The sequence below is a fragment of the Watersipora subatra genome, chromosome 1 (genome assembly GCF_963576615.1).
Source record: "Watersipora subatra chromosome 1, tzWatSuba1.1, whole genome shotgun sequence".
NCBI lineage: Eukaryota > Metazoa > Bryozoa > Gymnolaemata > Cheilostomatida > Watersiporidae > Watersipora > Watersipora subatra.
In genome coordinates this window covers 60,098,221-60,123,589 of record NC_088708.1, presented here as the reverse complement: position 1 = coordinate 60,123,589, position 25,369 = coordinate 60,098,221, and the positions used below count along the sequence as shown (strand labels likewise).

The following is a 25,369-nucleotide window of genomic DNA, read 5'->3' as shown; positions in this document are numbered from 1 at the left end:
AACCCATAGACATGTGTAGGTATCTGTAACGACCGAAAGGCGTTATGAACGTTGTGAGGTGTGATGCTTGCTTGTCTAACTTGATATAATATAAGGCTTCTTGGGCATTTATGGTCATAAAGTACTTGGCTCCAGGAATATATGCTGCGATCTGCTCAATTTTTCGTGTTGAATAGTAAGGTTTTTTATAGCTCTGTTCAAATCACCTGAGTTGATGGAAACCCTGATGTCATTTGTATCTTTCTTCTGTTATATCACCATTGATGAAACCCAATTCGTAGGCTCATCAACTGACACAAATGTTGTAATACCTCGTTTTACCATAACCTCAAGAGCTCTTCTGCTTCTTGATTCGTGGGCATGCAGGACTGATTTGGTAGATCAAACAACTGGGTCGACGCGCTCATTTATTCAAATTCAGTAGGTTACTGGAAGGATACCAAGCTTATTATTGAACAGTTCACTGAACCCAACAAGTATCTTATCTGAACGTGATGGGGTAACTACTTTGCTTATCTCATGCGCATCGGGAGGCAAGATGGCAAAACCTAGACGTACGCTATCTTGTAAGCAAAAAACTGTTTGTGCTCCACCTGGTATAACATGAAATGGTATAGGAAAATGTTCACTACCCTTGCAGCAAATAAGAGATATCATTTCTTCTAGTTTGGTAATGCTGCCATTAAGACCCACTAGTGGTTCACTCAGACTTATCAATAGAACCCTCGTAACCATATCTAAACGCGTTCTTATCAGATATCACATTGGCTTTGGTTTCTGTGTCATGCTTTACTGATGGTTGTTAGATTGTGTTGCTAAACAGTTGAATATCAATAACAGTGACTGCGCTCGTAGGAACACACATGTTGTTAGCAGCTTTGAAATAATCGATTACCTCAATGAGAAGATCCTCAGCGTTATCATCAGAAATCCATACAACCTTCTCACTGCACAGCTATCTGATGTCTGGCATACATTGCATGCTGAACATCTTTTACCCTTCGCAGGACAAGACACTCATCTGTGTTGACTGTAACCACAGCATCAACATTTAGATCAGGGTTATCAAACTCAATTGTACAAGGGGCCAAAATTGAAAACACAATCTAGGTCGTGAGCCGAACGGAATAAACATTTATTGAAGACACTAAAACTAAATGTTTTTGAAACGTAAATATAATAAAAACAGAAAGAAATATCATACTGAAACAAACTTCAGGTTATATTGACCTGAGAAGTATGCAGCAAGGCAGCTAAGCGTGGCATTATGAGATCTGGAGTTCTGTGCAGTATTATGTCATCAGCACTTCATATCGATGGGCCACGAATAACGATTATGTAAAATGATCTAGCGAGCCAAATCTGATTACAAGGTGGGCCAAGTGTGACCCAAGGACCTTGAGTTTGACAAATGTGATCTAGATGGAACGAGAGATCTTGTGTCACTATGTTTAGAGGACGGGCGTACAGCATCAACCGTCGTACCGCTGGTAGCGTAGGACTGAACATAGCAATACCACTCTCTGCGGCTTCGCTGATTTCACATTTCTGTAATTCTTTGAAGAGAGTCAGGTCAAAAGTTTTCAATAGTTGTTTTCTTACTGCGTTATCATGGATGCCAGCCATAATCCTATCCCTCAATAAGTCATCTGTGAAATCGCCGTATGCCCATTAACTAATCAAGTTTTGTAGGGCTGTAGTACTGTGTGAATGGCTCTGTCATCAACTGAACTCTTGTGTTGAATTGGTGGCTTTCCAATATCACGTTAGTAATCGGGCTACACAATTCTTTGAATTTTTTTTAATACTCCAGAGTCATCTCTAGACGTTGGCAAAAGATTCTGGTCCGGAGTGGCCGGGTCAGGTCTTGCAGATAAGTATGAGATTGGTCTATACTTCTCTATAGATTCTGAGCCGGCAAGATTCAACAGGATCATGGCTAAAACTTTTGGTGGCTTGTCTGAGAACCCAGCCTTGATGTAGATGTCATGCTCGGTCTCGAATATCCTCTAATTCTCTGCCGTGTTTCCATCGAAAAATAGTGCATTAGGTCTACGTAAGCTCTCCATGGTACGAGCTCAACTGTCCTGATACCATGTAATGTTATGCGTTTTGTTAGTTGTATGATGTAGTGGCAATTGGTAGATTGCAGACAGACATTGTAGTGAGGGAATAAAAGTTTGTATTGGCTGGCAAATTCATTTGATTTCAAAGTCCGGCACTTAGACTATCTACAACAAAAAGACAGAAAACGCTAAACAGGATGTGAGCAGGAACTAATTAAATAAAATCATGAAACACGAAAGATTACTAATTGTGAAATAGCAAACATAATAATTGTTGCAGGTTGTTTGCAGGGAAGGATGGATGATGATAAGACTAAAATTAAAAATGTCATATGGGCGCGAGAGAATCAAAGTTTTCTAATATTTTTACAAAATGGTGATGCAAGATTTCTGTCCTTAGAATTATAAATATTCAAGTTTGTGGCCAAAGAAAAATGTGGAACAGCGAAAAGATTTGAAGAAACTCTGGTAATTTAAATTTACCATAATGCAAAATAATGTGAAACTTCAAACGGATAACATAGTAGAGATCAGCCAACATGATTGAAAACCATATCTACAGTGTTGTGTTTGACAAATCTTTTGGGCTTGCTGGCATAAGAAAGGACGCCAAGCTCAAAAAATTCTATTGGTTGATTTCCTTACTCTTGTTCATGCTTACAATTGATATCTCAAGCATCCTTGAGAACTGGAATGTTTCCTACACAATGGAAGTTGGCGTATACATCCCTTTTCCATACATATTGGAAGTGAGTATAATTTTGCTAAATATTCTACCCTACATGGTTCATCAGCACATCATTTAAATTGATGGAGCATATTGTCTTTCATTGTTTGAGTAAAAGCCGAATACGCACATGTGGAGCAAACAGCGTGGAGAGAATGTCATGCGAAACTCAACTTTTCACTACACATAATGATATGGCAAAGGCTGCAGATGAAAGAAAGCATGACTCGTACACTAGTTTAGGCTTCTAAAAAGCTTTTGATAAAGTATAGTATCAAACTCCGATGGGTAAACAGAAAGCAAATTATTGGAGTAGACCTAGCCCATCAATTGGCTTTACGATTATCTCAGTAACAGAATACAATGAATGATATGAAGTGCTGAGCGTTTGGTGAGCTTTCCAGTAGCATCTGGAGTTTTGCGGTGATCAGTAGTAGGTCCAATATCGTTTCTAATGTGCGGAATTAATTATGTGTTACCACAGTTGATTGTAAAATGAGTTTATGTCCTTATGACATTGTTTTATCAAAAAACAATACTCATGACACCTTCGGTTTGCAAAGCAGTCTCCACGCTAGTCATTTGATCCATGACTTGGAAAATGCCGTTCGAAGAGACAAGGTGTCGGGTTTTTTCTTTTCACTACCTGACTCCAGCCATGCTTGCTGTTGGTTGATTTCACACTAAAATGAACAAGCTCAACCAGGTATCTGGAAGTCTTAGTGTTTAAGAGTAGCCTAGCGTTTTAAAAACATATATAACATTGAAAAGTACGATAAATGTTGTACGTGACAGTTATGGTTTTAATAGCAAGTATATTTGCATTTATTGCCATCGTGCAAAAACATTGTTTTTCTAGAATGAGTATAATCGGTTTGCCAGAAAGAAGTTGCCGCTTCACAATCGACACTTGCCAGGGTTTGCATTTGATTTCCTGATACACTGATTTTGGTCAGCATAGAGCATGTAGAGTACTCCGCACTGCTGTAGAGTAAATTCTAGGAATCTATTTCCTAGGTTATAAAGGATCTGTTGAATCGACATTTTCCTTGATTGTTGTTTTACCCACTTACTGAGTTCTTGCACATAAATTTTCCAACAGAGATATTAATCTGGCCAACATTCTGCAAAGCTACAATGAAGCATAACCATTTTATCAGAGTCAAAGTTGTTTTTTAACACGTTTCCATACCCATAATTACTTCATTGATTTGAATTGTCCCTTCAACAACTTTTATCGCCTAACATTCTTCTGTCGCAACTATGAAATGTTCTTAAATAGTTTGATAAATATTAATCATACATGTATAATAGGTCTCAGTGCCTAAACCAGGACTCAAAGTTTTATTTATATCTCATTGTATTTGCTTTTATTGATATGCCATAATATTTATATTATGATTTATATTGTATAGCCTACTCGATGGTAAATATTTTATATATAGTCATATATATTAGTGATAAAAGCATGCCAACAATATGCCATGATGATTGTAATTATCGGATCACCTAGTGATTTGTTTTTGTCATTTCTGGCATAAGCTCATTTTTCTTATCTCCGTTTGTACATGTTTGAAAAGCAAATTTTATAGTCACTTTATCTGCCGCCAAGAGCATTCTCAAGAAATATAATCTAATTATTGGGCACCCATTTCATCCCATCCTGTGATTGACAATAAGGGCTGGCCAACTAAATATTAAGACACTACTAATACTAATGGTCAGCAATTTACTTTCATATAGTTACATGTATACGCATGTTCAAACATTATGTTAAATCTGGCCAATCTTGTCTACAATTATAATATATTTTATTGGAGTCTTTTGCTATATAATGTGCAAATACTGCTATGTTATACCAGAACCAGGCTAAAAGGCAATTTATCAGTTGATATTTAATAATGTTTATATCTGAAGCTAGCATAGTGCAACCCAGAATGAAGAATCATAAGCAGGCATACCTCTGTTTACAAAAGCCATCAAAACAGATCACCTATAGTGCAATTACAATCAAGTTAATGTTATATTATTTGTTATTTTACTCAACATTTATTGTCAGGATCAACACACAAAAAATTTTTAGTGAAACTAAATACTTTTTGCTCACAGCTAGGTCTACTATCATTCAACAAAACCTTGAGAGTCGCTTATACCAAATTTTGTTTTCCCTTAGTTTAAATCCCATTTTTGTTGTTGTACCGACAGAGTTCTGGCTGGAGACTCTTGCTTACACTGCCCTAGCTAGGAATTTTATAATCATATGCATATCAAGCAATAGTAGACACTCCTATAACGTATACCTCCTATATCGTAAATATCAGATAATGCCCAGAATTTATGTGCAGTTTTTGTTTCGTACTACGTAACAAATTCCATATAATATAGAATGTCAAGTCAGGCAAGTTCTCAAATTTGGTTTGAATGGTAGTCTATATCGCTGCACTTGAGAGAAAAACGAAGCGTGTATAGCGTTAGATTTATTATACATCTTCCGTGACATTCTAGTTTGTCGTGATAAATCGTCAGATGTGTCAACAAAACAGAAAATAGATAGCTGCACAATTGTTCATCAATACTTGAAGGCGATCGATTGGTGGTGTTACAGCGTCGGTTTACCTATATGAATGTCACGAGTTGTAGTATCACCGAAAGTTTTCTTTTATCCTAACCTTGACCCCTGGATACCGATAGAAACCGAACAGGTAGTACTGCTCTTTTTAAAATAAAAAATATTGTTTGTTTTATCGTTGATGTATGAAATATTTGTTATTAGTTTTACTTTGCAAAATAGACTTTGCTGTTTAGAAAAATAGGTAAATCGTTGTTAATGAATGTCGAAGATGTGCACTCCCCATCAACTTATCATAAAATCTAGAGAATAACTTGTTTATAAAACCAAGAGAGTTGATCAGAAAAAGATGAAAAGTTGTCGATGCAGACTAATAATATTGCAGTTACAGTACAGCCCGCAAATTAAAAAATTATGTCTAGTTTTTTGAATGGCCAAAAGGGTGAGTTTGGAAAGATCTTGGAATGGATGAGGCAATTTACATTTATTTTACTGTTTTTATAACGTAAAATCCCTATAACATTAACACTTCTGGAATGGATTATTTATGTTTTAGAAACACCTAATGTATCTCTAATTTTGCAGTTAGTAAATTTTTGTCACTACATAAAGTAAGTTTGTCTGTTTCTCCGCTGATCTAGCATCATCGGTGGCTGTATACAATAGTGTGATGAGTCTTTATAACATTGTGATTTGTAAATTATTAGAAAGTTATTGAATTCACTAGCGTATTGTATACATTTTATATCATTAATATTGAATATCTGACAAAAAGTCTGGTGCTCCGTTGCTCTACTGGGTTCTTAAAATGCCAAACATCGGCTCAACTACCAACTACGTTAAAAATCTTTTGTTTTACGTTTTCTCTGAAATGTATTATTTGTGTAGCTGATCCGCTGAGATGGCGAGTTCCCATCTTATTCTGGACTGCACGTTGACTGAAGATTTTGGAGGTATGAAAGAGGTTTTGTCTCAAGTACGCCCTTCCTGGTCTTGGCAAGACATAATGATGAAGCCCTTCACAGCTGGTATCACCAACAAGATATGCGGCTATTATCACAACACTGACCCAAAGGTGCATAATTGGTAATGCGGTCCTATTGAAGGCATTTTTCTCAACATTTGGTTTGAAAGTTCACACAATGAATGTCTACATAGTTATGTAGATGATTACAATGTGTTAAAAACCTGCTGTATTGTCACATAACATATGTCCCAGAGCTAGAACCCTATGGGGTTCCATAGGGTGAAACCTTTTAGCTCTTTGAAAAATTCTGCACTGATCTCTTTGCTGCTATTGAGCAAGGGATATGAGTATCGCCATACTATTAGCCTGACCCCCTACCGTCTTTTTGTAGTGGGATGACATGCTCCTAGTTCGACTCTATGGCAAGAATACGGATTTGATAATTAACAGAGCTGATGAGCAGCGTAACATGCTCATAATGCATGAGGTAGGCTCAGGACCTCCGCTCTACGCCGTTCTCAACAATGCCTTAGTCTATGGCTTTGTTCAAGGTGTGCCAACAGATGTGAAGGTGATCAGGGAGCTGGAGGTACGGGACTTGGTTGCTAAAGAGATGGCTAAACTCCATAATGTAGATCTCTCTGGACGCAAAGGTGAGGAGCTCCTCGTACTCTGATATGATACTCGTAGGCGTACTGACCGCAGTTATACATATCATAGTTGTTGACTCATAGGGAGTTGTCAGACTACATTAACTGTTTCAACAGATCCATTTGATGGCTTTATATGCCCGTAAGCTTTTGTAAGCATAAGTAGCTGTGTTTCAGCCTGAAATTCATATCATTCAGACTAGCTAAGCCTGAGGTTAGCACTTTAAAGATTCTAAAACAGGATAAAAAACTGACACCGCCATTCAGTGAAATTATGTAAAAAAAATTATTCTTAACCTCAATAACTACAACAAAGCTGTGAAAAGTTTCTGATCTGGTTGGTTCGACATCTGAGTTGGTTGGTTGTTATGCATAAGTGCGTCACTAGTAATGTGTCTGTTACGACCAGTAATACATAGATTACAGGAGTCTTTCCTTTTGTAATGGACATGGAGTCAATGTTTTATTGTTTAAAACTTTTCTTTTTTAAATTTTGTGAAGTTTCGTGTCTGAATGTCTGTAAAGCATTTGTCCATGGATATATCTATGCTATGAACAACAAGTTGCCTTATCATTGCCTGTTTATAATTTGTGGTTGCAAAACAATTAAGTGTCGCTTGCATTCTAAGAGCTTTTTCAATTTTGGGTTGTCTTCACAGTTACAATGAAACAATTCACTATGGCATGTACAAGTCTGCTGTAGCATTTATGGTTTAGAACATGTAAAATTTTAAATACTATGTTTAGGCTGACCATGTTTTGAAAATCTCATTTGTGAAAGGTGCATGCTCATTGTCACTGTTTCTAGGTATGGATACAGCAGCGCCGCTGCTTTACGGCAAAATGGAAAATTTCTTAAAGGTGGTACCGACATCGTTGTCAGACCCAGAAAAGAAAAGAAGGTGGGAAGATTTTGGAAAATCCATCGACGATCTCCGAAATGAATTCGAGTTAATGAAAGAACTAACAGACAGCCTCGGGGACCTACCATGTGGCTTTACCCACAATGATCTCTTGCTAGAAAATCTCATCTACAATAAGGAGAATCATAAGATGTCATTTATCGACTATGAGTACGGAGGCTATAACTATACATATTTTGATATTGGCAATCATTTCACCGAGCATGCCGGTGTGGATCCTCAACCCGAACACACCCTTTATCCCGATCGAGGCTACGCTAAGGAGTGGCTGAAGGTTTACCTCAGAGAGAGCAAAAGGCTGAGAGGGGATGAGCCCCATGTGACAGATGATGAGCTAGAAAAGGCTTGTGACATATCCAACTTATTTGCTCTGTGGGCTCATTTGCTCTGGGGTGTGTGGTCTCTCGTTCAGGCGGAGCACTCACTCGTTCCTTTTGATTATGTGATGTTTGCTACCAGTCGTCTTGGAGCATACTTTGATAGAAAGGATGAATTTCAAGCATTTTTAAAGAACATTGTTTAATAGTAACCAGGAGTTACACGGTGCAATCAGTACAACAGTGGTTTCATCTAACATGGTGTAGTTTTACTAATTTCAAGAAATTTTGCTATCGTATTCATTGTATTCAATTTTTTTGTTATGCATTTTTGGTTATTTTATACAGGAAGGTAGTGAGTCTTAAGTAGGCAGCATAACAGCAATAAATTTAATGGTCCTGGTTATGAGCTTAGCTAAAACCTACAAACAGAAGCGCATCATATTAACAAGTCTTGTATTTTCTGCCCCATAAACTGAACTAAACTTTGCATCATTTTGAAAACTAATTTTAAGCATAACTTTTGATTCGCTCAGTTTATGATGTCAATCAGTGAGTTAATTGAACTCGTTAGTTTACTTTGCTGATGCCTGGCAGACAATTTTGTTGTTTATAAAAGTAACAAACTTATGGAGGCAAGCCTTTATCAGAAATCTGATAATGCTCAGCTTGTGTAGTGTGATGCGTAGGAAATGGCTACCAAAATTGTGTGGCTTTCTGTAATAATCACCTGGTTTAATTCTAAAGGGAGGGAACTGTTTGCTAGTAAAACCGCCTGCATATAAATCTTGACAAATAAAAAATAATGGGTTCAACCCCATAGATAGACAGTTGTGGTGTGGGGGTGTTTGTCAATATGCCAGTATGTCAGTGTAAGTCTGTATGGCCAGAGTATGCTAGAGTAAGTCACATTATTTGTAAGTCTGTAAGTCTTTGTAAGTGTAAGTCTGTATAGCCAGAGTAAGCCATGTTATGTCTCTCTGATACTTACACTGTTATTGAAATTATTATGACAGGCACGTGCCTACACACCCACATTTCTTTGGTTATTCTTACAGTTTACAACCAGAATAAATTAACATTTGTTGATTTAAACATTTCATTTCGGTAATTTCAAAAAATAATTTCAAAAAGCTTTTCATAGAAGTTTTAGCGATATTGATTCGAAGCAAATAAACTTACTAAAGTTTGTTAGCAACTGGTAAGCATATGTATAAATTGGAATAACGATGAACAACAGTAGGTTGTGTAACTAAAACTAGTAAAAGACTTGAATCATTGCTGATATGGCTGAAGGCATGTATCTTGGCATAGAAATTAAAACAGAAAATAATGACGTCATTGAAACAAGCAGCTCTTGTCAGCCAACTTTAAAAGGAGTGGCTAAATGCTCATCTTGCAACCTTTATTGCTCTTTCGATCTGTCAAGCTGCACTACCAGGTTATATTTCCCTTATTATCGATGTCAGTTGCGCTCCCATGCATTCAGTATTGTTATGGTGTAAACAACTCTACTTTGAAAGCCCAGATGTTGCTAATTGTTGCTTTGTGGGTAACCACGTGTTTGCTGGTTGCATATGTACCTAGTTAAGTCAACACAGGCAACTGAGCCAAAAATGTAAAAACGAGTACAATTTGTTGGGTTCTCAAGACACAAACAAATTTTATTTGTGAGCTGTTGGCTATGTTCCGTTTGAAAGAGCACGTGCAACAGGAAACTTTGGAAAAGGGTAAATAAATGGGCTTATTATATAATTTTGTACTTTAGTGCTGAAGCATTGCCTGTGTAAGTTCCAACATATCATTGATTCTGACTGATTAACTAGAAGCCTAGCCACAGTGTGACCCCCACTGGCAGGAAGCAGCTTTATGCTTGCTAGGCAGTATCAAGTAATGCTGTTAGCTTGCATCAACTAAGGCATGCTAGCTAACATTAGCTATTGTATGCTAGGTAACATCAACTAATGCATGCTAGCTAGCATTAACTAATGCTTCAACAGCTTACCATTTCACTCTATACAAAGCTTTTGAGAATAACTTTTGTTGTAGTACACAAGAATTTAATTATAGTCTATCAATATTTACAGTATCCCTCTGTTATCATTTTGTTAGTATTTATAGTTCAAATCTTACTGTATTTTTAGATGTTACGCTGTACTTCATCTCTCGAATAATGTGATATTGGGAATAAATAATAGCCTGAGGTCTGCTAAAGAAATAAATTATACCGATAATGCCGCAGCGCTACATTATGTCTTTACTGCTGATGATTTAAAGGCACCTGAAGGATGTTAAACAGATTATCTAACAGGATTTAAAACTCAATTTTTAGCTGTTTATTATAAATAAGAAAAAAATACACGCATAGCTTAGACATCGCTGAACCATTCTTTCACAACTAAAAACTTTGTCACAATCTTTGCTCGCACCGTCATGGAAATACAACAATCTAAACAAGAATAAAAACCGCTATGCAAGTATGTCAGTGACTTGGGCTGCATTACAATAAATAATCATTAGACACCTTCATGAATGCTCTTTAGTCACTTTAATCACTTTAACAATAAAATGAAAAGACGAAACAACATAAACTACCTCTATCCAGAAATTCTGCTTTGTTCTGCACTGGGCAAATATGACACAACTTCTGATTTCTATATGACTATGATTTACGGAAATTGATATTTTGCTGTTTGATGTTTTCCCATATATATTAACAATTAACATTGTTTACTGCTGATAACTTTATAAAAATGATTAATAAAATGAAAATATCACAAGATAAAACAAACTAAGAAAAACTAAGCTTCCATAAAACGCAGAATTTCATTTGCGATTGTCATGTCAACCACTACTCGATTGGCTAAGAAGACTAACAAAGGCAAATACATCAACCTCTATAGCTTGTTCCTAACTGCTGTCCTACAATTATAATTTTTTAGAGGTAACAATTAATTTTAATTCCATTTGTTCAACGTATGCCACCTCGGCAAACAGCTAACCCTATTAAACTGTGTTACGATACACTGATATTACCCTGCACATATTTTGGGTCCCGGAACCCAGCGCAAAGAGTACGTATTTATACAGTTCCGCTGACTATATACCTTCGTTGCTTGAAGGAGAGAGCATTGGCATGGGATTGTTATTGGTGTGAGCTCTATGTAACATTAGCACATTGTAATAGCAATCTTCTTTGATATAATATCGTTGATCACTTGCAGCTATAGATCTCTGTCTTCTCTTGGCATTCCTTGCAAGTCACATGACAGCACCAATGAAACACGCAGTCACATTGCCATTTCCGCACATGCTCGTGGGTGTTGTATCCTCGACCGCAGCATAATACGTTGCAGCTGTCAGCTTCTTTCGATGTTTTGTTGCAGAGTCTGCCTTGTGTACCTAATGATCCAGCATTTTTATCATATTCGCAATAATTTGGTGAATCTTCTAGAAAAACAAGATCAGCTTTTCTAGGTCGAGAGTCTTCGCTGTCACGTCGAGTTCGGTACAGTTTGAGAGACTGTCTGTGTTTCATTAGCTGAACCGATTTGACCTTTTTTGCTCGATAGTATCGTTTCATCAGTGTGTCACCTACTTTTCGGAAAAGAGGTAGCTTCATCCAGCATGTCTTGAGAGCGCATGAGCCTGATGGGCCATGGCATTTGCACTCTATCTCTACCAGTTTTCTCAGCAACTACAACAATTATCAACATATGCAATTTCTGTCTTCTACTATAACAGTTCTCACTCCTTCCCATATGTCTCACCCTACTACGGCACTGACTTCACTTGTTCATGTGTAATTTACAAAACCACCGCCCAGCTAATACAGTAGAATTATCTGCTCTAGAATTTCAAGAAGGCTCTATATTTAATAGCGCCTTTTTCAGACAAACTAGAAATACCAAAAGTTCAGGGATTTAACCCCATTCATAAAACTATCTTCTTTTGGTGAATAGATGTTTATGAATTTCAACTACAAAATAGAGTGAACACACATTCATTAATTAGCTTTCATAAGCATTGCTCAAGCAAACATGTTTATAAGAAATGGGAGATAATTTCAAGTTCAAGTTATTATTTTAAGGCTGAAGTAACATCGCAGGGATATTAATTGTTCCTAAGTGCCAAAAGATTATTCACTTAGAACCAGCATGCCATCCGTGTAACTATGTGCTATCTGTGTGTCTATGTGTTATCCGTGTGTCTATGTGCTACCCATCTGTCTATGTACTATCCGTGTGTCTATGTGCTATCCGTGTGTCTACGTGCTATCCGTGTGACTATGTGCTATCCGTGTGTCTATGTGCTATCCGTGTGTCTATGTGCTATCCATGTGTCTATGTGCTATCCGTGTGTCTATGTGCTATCCGTGGGTCTATATGCTATCCGTGTGTCTATGTGCTATTCGTGTGTCTATGTGCTATCCGTGTGTCTATATACTATCCGTGTGACTATGTGCTATCCGTGTGTCTATGTGCTATCCGTGTGTCTATGTGCTATCCGTGTGTCTATGTGCTATCCGTGTGTCTATATGCAATCCGTGTGTCTATGTGCTATTCGTGTGTCTATGTGCTATCCGTGTGTCTATATACTATCCGTGTGTCTATGTGCTATCTGTGTGTCTATGTGCTATCCGTGTGTCTATGTACTACCTGTGTGTCTAGGTATATGAATAAATATTACACCAAGCAAAAAATATTAGTAGCTGAAAAAGGTAAGTACAAAATATCACTATTATTATCATCATTGTTGTGTGGAGTACGCTATGCTTAGTATTATTTGTTTATAACTGTATATATCTGGATATATCTGTATATATCTGGATATACTTGTGCGTGGCTATATGTCGCTGTTTATAGTTGTTTATAATTGAGTAGAAATGTATACAACTGTATTTAATAGTATGTATATAACTATTTGCCACTGTATATAGCTGAGTATACATAGCATACATAAACAATATCTATATATAACTGTATATACAGATACTGAACACAGCTTTTTGTAACTAGATCTAATTGTTTAGAGTTGATTGTAACCTTGATATAACTGTTGTATGTAAGTTGTATGAAATACCTATATGGAACTATGTATAACTGAATGAAACGGTATCTAGTTGTATATAATTCTTCATAACTGTATAAAACTGTCTTCAGCTTTATCTAACTATATACGGTCACATACAATTGTATATAATTTTTATATCTACATATGACTGTACATTGATAATGTAAATATATATATATATAACGGTATATAATTGTACCTAACAAGGTAGAACTGTAACTACATATAACTGCATGTAATGTTATATAACTAGAGCAATTCCTAGCATTATCTCCCCTTTACTATATATTGACTTCTATCGAACAAGCGCATCATATATTGCTGCCATTCAAGGTCGCATTGATTATTGTTACCACTGTGCCCTTTTATCAACTAGCCCTAATTTCTTGGAAAGCATTCATTTTTTCCGATTATAGGCTATGACCATCATCATCTCTCAATGCATTAGACCACCTGCTGACACTTGTCATTTTGCTGCTATCAATATGTTGGTATCCTCTATGCGATATCTCACCTTTCTGCCAGCTCTGTTGTTATGCAGATTCATGAGTGAGCGAGCAGTCTCCTTATCTTCGCCAGCGTCGACAAAGACTCGAGCGAATTCGGTTCCGTATTCCACATCAGCTGAGCAGCCACCCCACTGCCACCCCTCATCGGATAAGGCACCTTCTACTTTGCTTTTGTCACAGCTGCATCCCTTGAGCCTGCCATTGCTGCACGCCTGTGTTATACCATGTGAGATGCCGGCAGACCTGATGGAAAGAGCAAAGCCCGCCTCCCTGCTGCCTGTAATTACATGTAAATTATTTGCACTCATTTGCATAATGCACAATGCATTGCATTCAGCATTATTTAGATAGTGGCAATGGGAAATTATAGTATAACATGGACAGACCAAGTATTTAGCCTGCTATATTCCTCTCTGTATACATATTGAAGCTCATATGCTGACTATTTTCTTACTATAAACAAGTGTATTATGAAGCTCATGTAAACAGCGACTGTCGGACTCCAAACACCCAATTGAATGATTATCCGATGCGGCCGTGTTTCTCCCATGAATGACAGCTTTAACAGATAGGTGGCTCTCACGACAGACGACGCAAGCAACGTGTCCGCAAGAGTTTCTTGCCAGAGTGCAGTACTGTAATTTTCATTTGTTATTATTACTCCTATTAAAGTTATATTGTACCCTATCGCAGGTATAACCATATCTTACTCATGTATACTGTATATGCATATTGTACCATATTTTAGCCTAAGAGTATATATGTGCAACAATATAGGCTGTTTAATGTACTGTACAGTACTCGATTTTCAATATCCGGACATTGTCAGCCAATCTGTATCATTTTGAACGAATGAGGGTCGACTGTATTGGTTTTTTTAGCATCAATGAAACTTGGAAACTGGCTGATTTACATGTTAAGAAAGTTTGTAGTATATTTTAAAATCGAATTACAAAATTTCCAGTATGATATCTGTTATTTACCAGTTGTAAGGAGTTAACGGAAAAGACAAATCCATACATCCTAGGATGAATGATTCTAATGTGCCCATTCGCAACTTCAAACAGCTAAAGTAGTGCTTCCTAACTCAGAATTTTTATCCAAATTAAACAAAATATTATTATGTGTGACTATTATAGTGGTAGAGGGATTTAAAAGTCAGACATAACATAACAAGTTTCAATTGCAAATTTTTTACAGCGTGTAAAATAGCAATTACTATATAACAGAAAGCATATACATGTATTACCATTGAATAAAAATGACTATATTATCTGTTTTAAATTGAGACAAAACTAGTATTCCTCAAGTATGATTGTAACGCGTATAGCTTCACTTGCATTAAAGTTTTAGTTTAAACATTGGAAAGATGGTTGTTAGTTCCTAATGTATATACCGGAAGAGAATTGTAATCTGTGATGAGTTAGCGATATTAACATTAAAAATATACATTGATTGATACACACTCTTTACTCATTTTATTGTTTGCATAACATGGTAATGCTGACAGGAATATTAAATGAAAGAAAAGGTAGCTTCTAGCAAACACTCGAATCTGTTTATTTGGCCAGTAAAAACCAGCTGCATAACTATAAAGCAAACAATAGAAAGGGCCTAAACTCGGTGAGCCGCGCTCTCATTGGCTGGCAATAGTAAGGGCCCTCCGGAGCCGTACATGAGTTGAAGTAGAGCGTTACAGCAACTGTTATACAAGCAAGGGTAACAGAGCTGACTGATCATGTGGCTACTCTTAGCGGCGTCTGCTCTTTGCTTCCTTGCTAGTTCCTAATTTATATATTTTCAATGTCCAGACTTTTTCACGGTCCAAATATGGCCCAATCTGTATTAGTTTGAACAAATGAGGGTTAACTGTGTAAGCATTGGAAGAAATAACAAAGGAAGCGCGAGGGCCTTCCTAAGCATAAACGCAAAAAAATAAGCGTCAAAATTTTATTACTCGCTTCTGAAGATTTGTTAACCTTGAGTTAGTCATAAAGTGGGTGGTTGTTCATCTGACACAGTTAGCAGGTGGTTGTTCAACTGACACAGTTAGCAGGTTGTCTGCCTCAGCATAGTAGAGCAATATTGTCATACAAGGAGTACGCTGAGTTAATGATAATGGCATCAGAGAGCTTCAATATTTCTTTGTAAAAAAAGACGTTCCAATGTTTGGATTAGAATCATTTCTGCTATTGTGAATTTCACACAAGTTTCTTTTTCTTATGGCAGTTCAATGCCATCTAACATAGCCATAATATTATTCTCATCAATATAGGTGACTGCTTGACATTGAAAATTACAAAGTGTTGCTGGTTAAAGTTTTTCTATGTTTTTGCTGACATTGATAGCTGCTATAAAATGAAAAACATTATAATTTTAAAACGTGAAGTTTTAAAAAGTTTACTGTGTATTTAAAAGCCTTCTTTTTAAAAGTTGTTGATGTGAAAACTGTACTTGATCAGAATTTTTACAGCAGTAACACAAAAACACTATATTTATAATTAAAATCATTTGTCAGTGCTTGCTCAGTAGATTAAATGGCTGCAAGAAGCTTGGGCAGTGATGATGTCATAACCTGTGCTACTAATTCTGAATGCATAAAATGACAATGCCTCAGTTGTATAAAAATAAACTGTATAACTTTTTAGAAATTACATTAGTACTCTGTAATTAAACAAAATATAGCTTTAATTTATATTTCACCTTTAAAAAAATAATCATCCTTTATAATGGATAAATTCAAAACCTTCTGCAAAAGTTTATACAGATAATAGCTTACAACCAGTAGGATATTTTTAACATTAAGGCCTCCATTGCTCACAAATGAGCATTGAAAAAATACTTCGCTTTGAAGAAACAAATTTAGTGCTTCACAAGTTATATCTTACTCGCAAAATATAACAAACAAAATAATTTTTAATAATTTTTTCAGTTATGCCAAGCTTTACACCACCAAAAACTGGGCAAAACTATGAAAATATGGACATTGTAGTTTGTCACGGTTGCATATTTTTGTATCGCCACTACATACCAGTACCAAAATAAGAAATAGGCTTCCAGCAGCTGTTACTGGTGACAGTAACCTTAACACATCACAAAATTATGTTTCTTTCTCATTCATGCTCGTCACTTAGCTGTTTATATCGGCACACAGACGCACAACTGCTTTGTAATCCCAATATTGATGCAGCTATGAGAAGTTTCGGTTACAGCTTCCTGAGACCAAACTAAGTGATAACAAGGTGTTGGCAGGTTTATAGTTATGTAATAATTAATTCTGATGGCCATAGTAAGAGATGTCAGTCTGCAGACTGATTGTAACATTGTTTATGAAAACGTAACAAAAACAAAAAGCACAGCGACTGCATTATGTCATGCATATGTGGCTGTCTAGAGCAACGGGGCTTTTATCTGTTGTTTTAACTAAAAGAGAGCGTACCAATACAGACTCCTAACAGCCACTACGATTGGCTGATACTTGCCAGATGTTCTACCAAATCTAGCCACTTGGTTCAGCTGTCAAGAAGCAATAGTGTCTATAAGCACATGTATAATAGTGTCTATATATAGATACATGTATGATTGGTTATCAGCCTTCCATGCCCCCCCCCCCCAGCATAATTTTATCATCATTTTATTGCCAAACAACGGGAAATACCAGCATGTATTTGAATTTTTTGTATTTAGCAGTTTATTGAGCCACTTAAATAGATTTAATATTATAATTAAATTTTATCAAACTAAACGGAGGGTGTAGTATTTTATTTGCAAAAGACTGGCTAGCAAACTCTTCGTGTCAGAACTTTTTATTTGAGCTATTCCAAAGAAGGACAGCCAAAAGCATGCTAAAGTAAAAAATAAAGGCTCGTATAAATAGTTGGCTGTCCTACGTTTATGTTTAAAAGCAATTCTATGACTCAACATAAAGAAGATAAGGTAAAATCCAAAGCTATAAAAGAATGCTACACTAATAGTATTAATTGGAGTAACTGTTTAGACTAAAACTTGTCTGCTAAGTAAAAAATATTTTCACTACAATTTTATTTCATGGTGTGACTCGTGAGGCCCCTTTGTTTGAACAAAGACATTTAGACAACGGAATCAGCAAAACAGAATTGTGGTGAAGAAACATTTGAATTTCCAGATAAGTTTTAGTCTAAAATAAAGTTTACATATCGATAAGATTTTTTTTTTAAAACCAACGACCAGTCTCATAGACCAGTCTCTGTCCATGTAAGATGCTATTGAGAAGGGATTTATGTACCCGCTGACATATTCGAACAATACTTTCATATCAGGCACATATTCAGACCCTGCTTGTCTCCAACAGCCGTTTTACTGCTCAATTTGAACCATTAAATCTAAATTAGTGTAGTTGGGTTGAGTGTAGTTGAGTTACAGCATGACGCGGCGTCGCACCAACCTGCGCAGAGTGTCTACTTGGCTGACACTTGAAGTGTCCGTATGGCAATTCATAAAGCTCTTGAGTCACTACTCATTGCAACTATCTGATTAATAAACCAGCGTGAACTTGAGAAAGAATTGTCAGGGTGATTTTTATCAGCATTCATAATTCTGACATGCTGGTAAGAATAGGGGAGCCGTGAGCTGGTGCAGGTTACAATAAGGCCATGTGAGAAATTGACACTAGTACAGCAGAGGGCCAGCTAGCGATAGTCTCACGTGTCATATGACCACGAAATTCATCTGTAATTCATATAATATCTCTCTATAACATTTCCCTATCAACTCAAATATGTAACGGGTCTGGTTAGAGAGTCTAGCAAAACATATGAGTAGATTGTGAGGACTCGAAAGTACTGTGACAATTTGTCTCTATTTTTGGTGAATTAAAAAATATGTTGGTTTCTGATCAGCTAGTGAAGTGTGCTGGACATATTCATGTTAAAGTTAATTAAGTTTAACGAGAAAAATAAAAGAAATGAGATCAATATTTCATTCAACGTATTATAATATTTACCATTTGTGTTTTTTCATCTAAATGTAGCATTGGAAGAGGTATATACAAGTTGAGCTCAAGCTTTTCTAAGCAGTAGCATCTGAGTAATACTGCTGTCATAGCATACTCATGTCAGTAATACTGCTGTCATAGCACACTCATATCAGTAATACTGCTGTCATAGCACACTCATGTCAGTAATACTGCTGCCGTAGCATGCTCATATCAATAATACTGCTGTCATAGCATACTCATGTCAGTAATACGCATTGTCATAGCACACTCATGTCAGTAATACTGCTGCCATAGCACACTCATGTCAGTAATACTGCTGCCGTAGCATACTCATGTCAGTAATACTGCTGCCATAGCACACTCATGTCAGTAATACTGCTGCCGTAGCACACTCATGTCAGTAATACTGCCGCCGTAGCATACTCATGTCAGTAATACTGCTGCCATAGCACACTAATGTCAGTAATACTGCTGCCGTAGCACACTCATGTCAGTAATACTGCTGCCGTAGCATGCTCATGTCAATAATACTGCTGCCATAGCATACTCATGCCAGTAATACTGCTGCCATAGCACACTCATGTCAGTAATACTGCTGCCGTAGCACACTCATGTCAGTAATACTGCTGCCGTAGCATACTCATGTCAGTAATACTGCTGCCATAGCACACTCATGTCAGTAATACTGCTGTCATAACATACTCATGTCAGTAATACTGCTGCCATAGCACACTCATGTCAATTATACTGCTGCAATAGCATACTCATGATACACAAGAATAATTGTATTAGTTCATTGAGCTTTAGCAAAAAATTTGATATGTCAAAATGGTAGGTCACAAGAAGGTGAGAAGGAGAATGGGTCTAAGTCTCTAAGATTCCGGGCAAATAAAAATTATAGAAAAATAAATGGACTTCAACTGCCATATTTTAATCAAACTCTTCAACATATTGCCATAGTAACAAAAGGAAATATTACATTGAGGAAATGGGCTTTTTGTGTCAATACTAAGATAAAGTCAGCCTAGTGGCTGTGAAAGAGCCCAGGCTACAAGGAACACTGGAAGAGCCTAGGCTACAACAACCATTCAAGAATCTAGACTTCAACGGAAATTAAAGGTTTTGGGCTAAAACAAGCGTTGAGCCGAAGAATAGAACGGAAAGTTTAAAAGATTTGTGTAGATCTCAATGCTAAGAGATATTATGATAGGACAGGTGCTTTTATTCATGGTAAAACAGCTCAAACCCATTTAGAGTGCTATAAAGTTGCAAAAATAAACATAGATAAAAACTATATTCATACTCAAATTACTTTACTTGTTTCCATCTTGCTAATACCCCGAGTTTTCTCTCATCGCAGTGTGTTTTAAATTCGTCGCATGCTATCAGTGATACTTTAAACTTTCACGACATTCTCACATAAAATTTCTTGTTGACAATTCATTTGGACCAAAGTTTGCTACGACGACAGCGATTACATTAGCCTAGAGTAATGAATCTCTAACAGGTTTGTCCTAAACTCAACTTGTACAAAATGAAACTTCCTATTGGCTTAGAATTTTTATAAGTAAATGAACGACAGGAAACATTTGAAAACGTCTTTTGTTAAAATTATTGGTTAAAGTTTCTATTATTGCATGTATCTATTCGGCCTCCTCGAATGATTAGTTTGAGAAGCTTGAATTGAAAAGATCACATAACACAATGAGATCTCATAATCTCATTGTGTTATTCTCGCACCGGATAAAAGTTGACGTCTTCTAATGCTGAGAATCAAGCGGATCAGATTTAGGATGATAAAATTGTTTTATCTCATGTTCAGAATCGTCAAAGATGTACTTAGATTTCGAGGGTGGGAATCTTCTTTATCATATATAAGATAAAAAAGCGTTAAATACAGCGGAGAAAATGCAAACATGGTTTTCAGCAAGAGTGTTTGGATGCATTTGTCATTTCATAATAGCATTATCTTAAAAGTTGCAAAATGTGTACTAAATGTTTTATAATTTTATTCTATCTGGAACTATTTTATATCAAGGGTTAACTGATCATTATTGACTAAACACGTTTTTTAATCAATTCAAGCAAGATTGCTTGACAGAATATCGGTTATTTTTACAATCTCATTTGCTAGTTTTTTGTGTTAAATCAAAGCTTATAATTGAATGAGCCCTTTTACTTAGCTTGTATACACCAGCTGTAGCACTTACATGTAGCTACAATCGTGTAATACGAGCGAGCGTTTCACTGAGAGTTAAATAACACAATCAGGTATCACCTCCCACCGTATTGTCATATTTGAGAGCGGATCAATATTGATCCTGTCTATGTAACAATTGAGAAGATTTGGTGAGATAAAATTATTTTTCCTCCTATTCAGAAACTTCTGAGGTGAATGAAATGTTTGCACTTAGCTAAGGGAGTACAGACGGTTATTGTTCACCTATGGATATCAGAGCCGATCCGCAATGGATGTGGAGTGACATACCAGCCGCCATACAGTCTCCAATCCGCAATGGATGTGGAGTGACATACTAGCTGCCATACAGTCTCCGGAAAAAACATGGAATTTATAAATGAGGCTACTCATTCTACAGAATTATGTTAATAACAACAATTTTATTGTCTTATTCATTTTATTTAAACAAATATGTTTGTTATAGAATTTATTTTGCTTGGCCAGGTTACTTACCTCTTTTTCTATTGTAAGTGGAGGCTAATTACTGAAACAGTAAAACAGCGTTGCCATTTATGGTTAGACTGTTTTGTAATAACCACAAAACTCTGGAATGCTTTGAGTAGAATCACTGAGCGATGAAAAAATGTTTTTATTGGGTAAGGTTTCACAGAGACAAAGAACAACCGTACTTGCTTGAAACTGAGAGCCCAAACAGCCTGTTATATTCTCGCTGTTTCATCACAACCAGCAATAAAATCTAATGCGAGCATATTTTTCTGCCTTTTCATTTCCTCTGTTGAAAGAGAGAAGATTTTGAAATTTGCTTTAGCAAACTTTACATGGTTTTATCAGCAGGAATTGGCTGAAAACTTTGATAGAGGCTGCATACACAGCTTTTACCTGCAGTATTTTCCTATATAGGTTATAAATTGTATATTATTTTTATCAACTACATGGTATGACTTGTACATAATAGTAATAATGCTGTTTCTCGTATTGTCAGAGTACCAGAGTATAATTAGCAATTTGATGCAAAATATACATGTAGATGCGAATGAAGCGTACAGATTTTAACAACTATTTTGAATTTCATTCTTTGGCAGCAAATTTAGAATCAATTGTATAAACAGTAGTTGTACATTGACTAACTTAAAGGATGTACAATAACTTGGTTGGCTTGTAACTTTAGCTTGCGGCAGGAGAGTAGCTGGCACACTTTCAAGAAGAATAGAGTGGACCACAGGAAGGTGACTGCCTGCAGATCAAGTGCTTTCTTTTGTTTCTGTACACAATAAATTTGTAACCTTTTCGGCAGTTTACAAGCCAAACAAATTTTGACTCAACACCCTCGTGGTTGCTGTATAACACTTTTGTCTTATTTGTCTTGGCAAATGTTATATCTTGTTTTTGCTATGGAAAAAAAATTGAGCGATAAAAATGTCTTTTGGTCAAAAATGATATGATCAAGTTGTCTCCCATTTCCTCTCCCAGCTTATGTTGATTTTCTTTTTTGCTCTGAAGCACACTGACGGTAAAACTGGAATAAACTCAATAAAACAAATTTTTTGATAACTGCTTTTGTGATTTAGTTTTACTCAGTTATTTTGATTCAAACTGACTAGTGAAAGTATTGAATTGGTTCAATTTTAACTGGCACTTGTGTGTTTATTTGTATTGCTAACTAAACAGCTACCACACAGCCATGGTGAAATCACTTGCCCCTCAGTTGAAGATGAGGTGCGGTGAATTGACCAGCCCTCTTTCGTGAGCAATACTGTATGAAAGAATTAAAATGTTAAACAAAAGCTTCCAGTATCCTTCTCTTTACAAGGGAGTTGCAAAGATTGTGAGTTTTGCAAAGATTACGAGTGAGTTGAAAGACTCAAAGATTCAGCATAATGGTCTAAAATAATATCGAGTTTTTTAACCATAGAGCTAAATATATTTCTTTTTACTAAATTATCAACAGCCAAGAGGTCATTGTAGGTACCACATTACTAGTGGTTTGATCTTAGTTACATATTGCTCTGCATTGATGGGTTCAGCATGACCTCCATAACTGGAATAAGTAATCCATGTAAATGTGAAGGTTGGAGCTGAGGCTATTAAATTTGTATACACTCACCAACTTTAAGATTTGTTCCGAGCTGCAGACTGGTAAAATCCTTATCAAGAGAGCAATTCCATCTCATATTCTTGAACTGGTGTTGGCACTCGGTGAGGGCCCTCTCGGCCCCCTCCCCTATTGAGACCATAGCATCTGGACGGCTATTACATATTGACTGCTGCTTTGGCACTAACCCCGCTATGTTATTGCAGATCACACTCGCCTCCAGTGTTGCAACAGCCGTCGAAACGCTAAAATAAATAGCTAAGATTGTTCATCAACATGCCTCAAAACTCAAACTCAAAAGTGGGCTTACAGAGAGTAACTATGGCGATATTTGTCTTTGCACTGTTAGAATCTATGATCAAATAATACAAAAAAGAATATTAAATTTAGATCTAAATTATATATTATATATATTATATAAATATTAAATTTCCATAGTTTGGTAAACAATTGTATTTGTGAACAAGCAAACTACAACAATAGTATTTGTAAAAAATTTTAATCAAAATTCACTGAAATTGAACAGATTATGAGTTACATAAAACAATTTCATTCTACATAAATGTGGCTGTAGTGTGCATAGATACAACTCTCATAAACATAGAAACGGATAGTCACCTTATAAATAGAGGTACCCTTGGTATACATAGATGCAACCTTGATACACAAATTACTTCAGTGATACAATTATGAGCGTGTCTTGATCTAACAGCGGTAACAACAATAATTATTGCAGCGTATCTGTTTGTATGCGGAAATTGCTCAGGTGAAATTATAATTCAAACTACTTATTAACAAGGTTGTTCTTCTCCTAAAATCGCTCAAGTACAACTCCAATTAAAATTAGTTTAAAATCATTAAAAAAGCTTCAGGGTAAAATTAAACTGCACTCATAACATATTTGCTCGCTTTTTTGTGCTAGAAATTAAAATCAGAGTATATAACATAGTTTATTGTATTATTATTATTGTAGTATTATTATCGATCAGCTAACAATTATTGTTGCAGTTGATTGAGTTTTATTCTGTCACAATTATTAGATTGTGACAGTGGTTGATCGTGACATATTGGTTCATGTTGTGTGCTAACTTGCAGCAATATTTTGAGTACTTGAGGCTGTCTTATCAAACGAACACGTAAAGAGATCATACCTACTCTTTTGCACCATCAGAATTTCTGGTTCCTGGCAATATTTTGCACTTTATACAAATGTTATACATTAAGTTGTGTACTGCTAGCACCCTTCTTGAGAGACTGATTATTTGACGAGGCAGAATAGCGAGTAATGTAATTCGTTAGCAAGATTTAGCATTTAGATTATTCTAACATCCGAAACAAGGTGGTGCAGTGTCTCTGCCAACAAAAATTAGAATAGATCAGAGATATTTGGCTCGTAGCAAACTTCAGAATTTCTAAAGATGCTAAACAAACTCCGACTATAAATGTATTATCAACTATCAGCTCATCAATGTTAAATTTATCATTTAAAGCGTTGTATAAAATTATGCACTCCACTGTTAAATGTTAACAGTGTACAATGTTAAGTTACATATCGAGTTAGCAGACAAGCTATGTCTACTTGTGACACTTACCTACATAAAATTAGGCAATGAAATGAAATGAAGGTATCAAAAGTTGAATATACTCACAGAAATGCTGCCACCAGCGTCAGCATACCAACATTACAAAGCATGCTTCAGGAATAAATTTGTTTAAAAGAAGACAAAAGCTAATCAACTTAGGAGAGCCACTGGTTTAAAAGCGGTGGCTAACAGATCTAAGACCAGCAAATACCACGAGTAATTTGTGGCCAGCGTGGACGACTGCAGCAACTCGATCAAGAAGAGGCAAAGTGAGAGAAATCTGACTCCTTAAGTGTATTCTTAGCTTACTTACAAGATCTGATTGAAGGAAGTTGACAATAAAACCAAAGTTGAAGCTATTAAAAGTGCCCTAGAGATCCTTGGAGTCGCCATCTTTCAACACGCGTGATTCCTTTTATTGTCCTTCTAATTCACAAACATGACTGCTTTATCAACTGCCCTCACAATAGATCGCGTCAAATATCTATTTCACCAAAAAATTTTCGATGTCACTCGGTCTCTGAGCTATAATATATCCTGTCGAGCTTGCGCGCGGCCAACAGAGCATGCTAGACCATGGCTTGCCTTTCATCTGTTTACTGCAATCTAGGACTAGTGATTTGTGAGAAATCATTTTTAATTATAATTGCTACATAGTAGAATTCTTTCATTGTATAATTAGTCCTTTTCTTGGAATAGAATAAGCATTGTCTTACAG

The 25,369-nt window shown here is 36.2% G+C and overlaps 2 protein-coding genes across 3 annotated transcripts; one reads left to right on the top strand and one right to left on the bottom strand.

Moving 5' to 3' along the window:
* The first annotated feature begins 6,255 nt into the window (after window positions 1–6,255).
* LOC137398696 (ethanolamine kinase 1-like) lies at window positions 6,256–8,701 on the top strand. Its single transcript, XM_068084887.1, has 3 exons — window positions 6,256–6,437; window positions 6,721–6,982; window positions 7,788–8,701. The coding sequence occupies exons 1-3, from the start codon at window positions 6,264–6,266 to the stop codon at window positions 8,423–8,425; spliced, it is 1,074 nt and encodes a 357-aa protein (XP_067940988.1). The 5' UTR covers window positions 6,256–6,263; the 3' UTR covers window positions 8,426–8,701.
* A 1,853-nt stretch (window positions 8,702–10,554) lies between these two features.
* LOC137400029 (protein Wnt-7a-like) lies at window positions 10,555–25,228 on the bottom strand. 2 transcript variants are annotated; one of them, XM_068086337.1, is made up of 4 exons: window positions 24,965–25,228; window positions 23,081–23,313; window positions 13,807–14,078; window positions 10,555–11,916 (listed from the first exon to the last, which is right to left on the bottom strand). In XM_068086337.1, the coding sequence occupies exons 1-4, from the start codon at window positions 25,042–25,044 to the stop codon at window positions 11,434–11,436; spliced, it is 1,068 nt and encodes a 355-aa protein (XP_067942438.1). In that variant the 5' UTR covers window positions 25,045–25,228; the 3' UTR covers window positions 10,555–11,433. The 2 variants fall into 2 exon arrangements, with proteins under 2 accessions (XP_067942438.1, XP_067942447.1); XM_068086346.1 differs by lacking the exon at window positions 24,965–25,228 and adding an exon at window positions 24,718–24,753.
* Between the last annotated feature and the right edge of the window lie 141 nt (window positions 25,229–25,369).

What these genes read in the sequence shown, in the direction of transcription:
- LOC137398696 (XM_068084887.1), top strand. Translation starts at nt 6,264, where the DNA reads ATGGCGAGTTCCCATCTTATTCTGGACTGCACGTTGACTGAAGATTTT. An exon ending in ATCACAACACTGACCCAAAG is followed by an intron (nt 6,438 to 6,720) that starts GTGCATAATTGG and finishes GTCTTTTTGTAG; the next exon opens with TGGGATGACATGCTCCTAGT. An exon ending in AGATCTCTCTGGACGCAAAG is followed by an intron (nt 6,983 to 7,787) that starts GTGAGGAGCTCC and finishes CACTGTTTCTAG; the next exon opens with GTATGGATACAGCAGCGCCG.
- LOC137400029 (XM_068086337.1), bottom strand. Translation starts at nt 25,044, where the DNA reads ATGGCGACTCCAAGGATCTCTAGGGCACTTTTAATAGCTTCAACTTTG. An exon ending in ACTTCCTTCAATCAGATCTT is followed by an intron (nt 23,314 to 24,964) that starts GTAAGTAAGCTA and finishes TATTTATTTTAG; the next exon opens with CGTTTCGACGGCTGTTGCAA. An exon ending in CGGAACAAATCTTAAAGTTG is followed by an intron (nt 14,079 to 23,080) that starts GTGAGTGTATAC and finishes ATGTAATTACAG; the next exon opens with GCAGCAGGGAGGCGGGCTTT.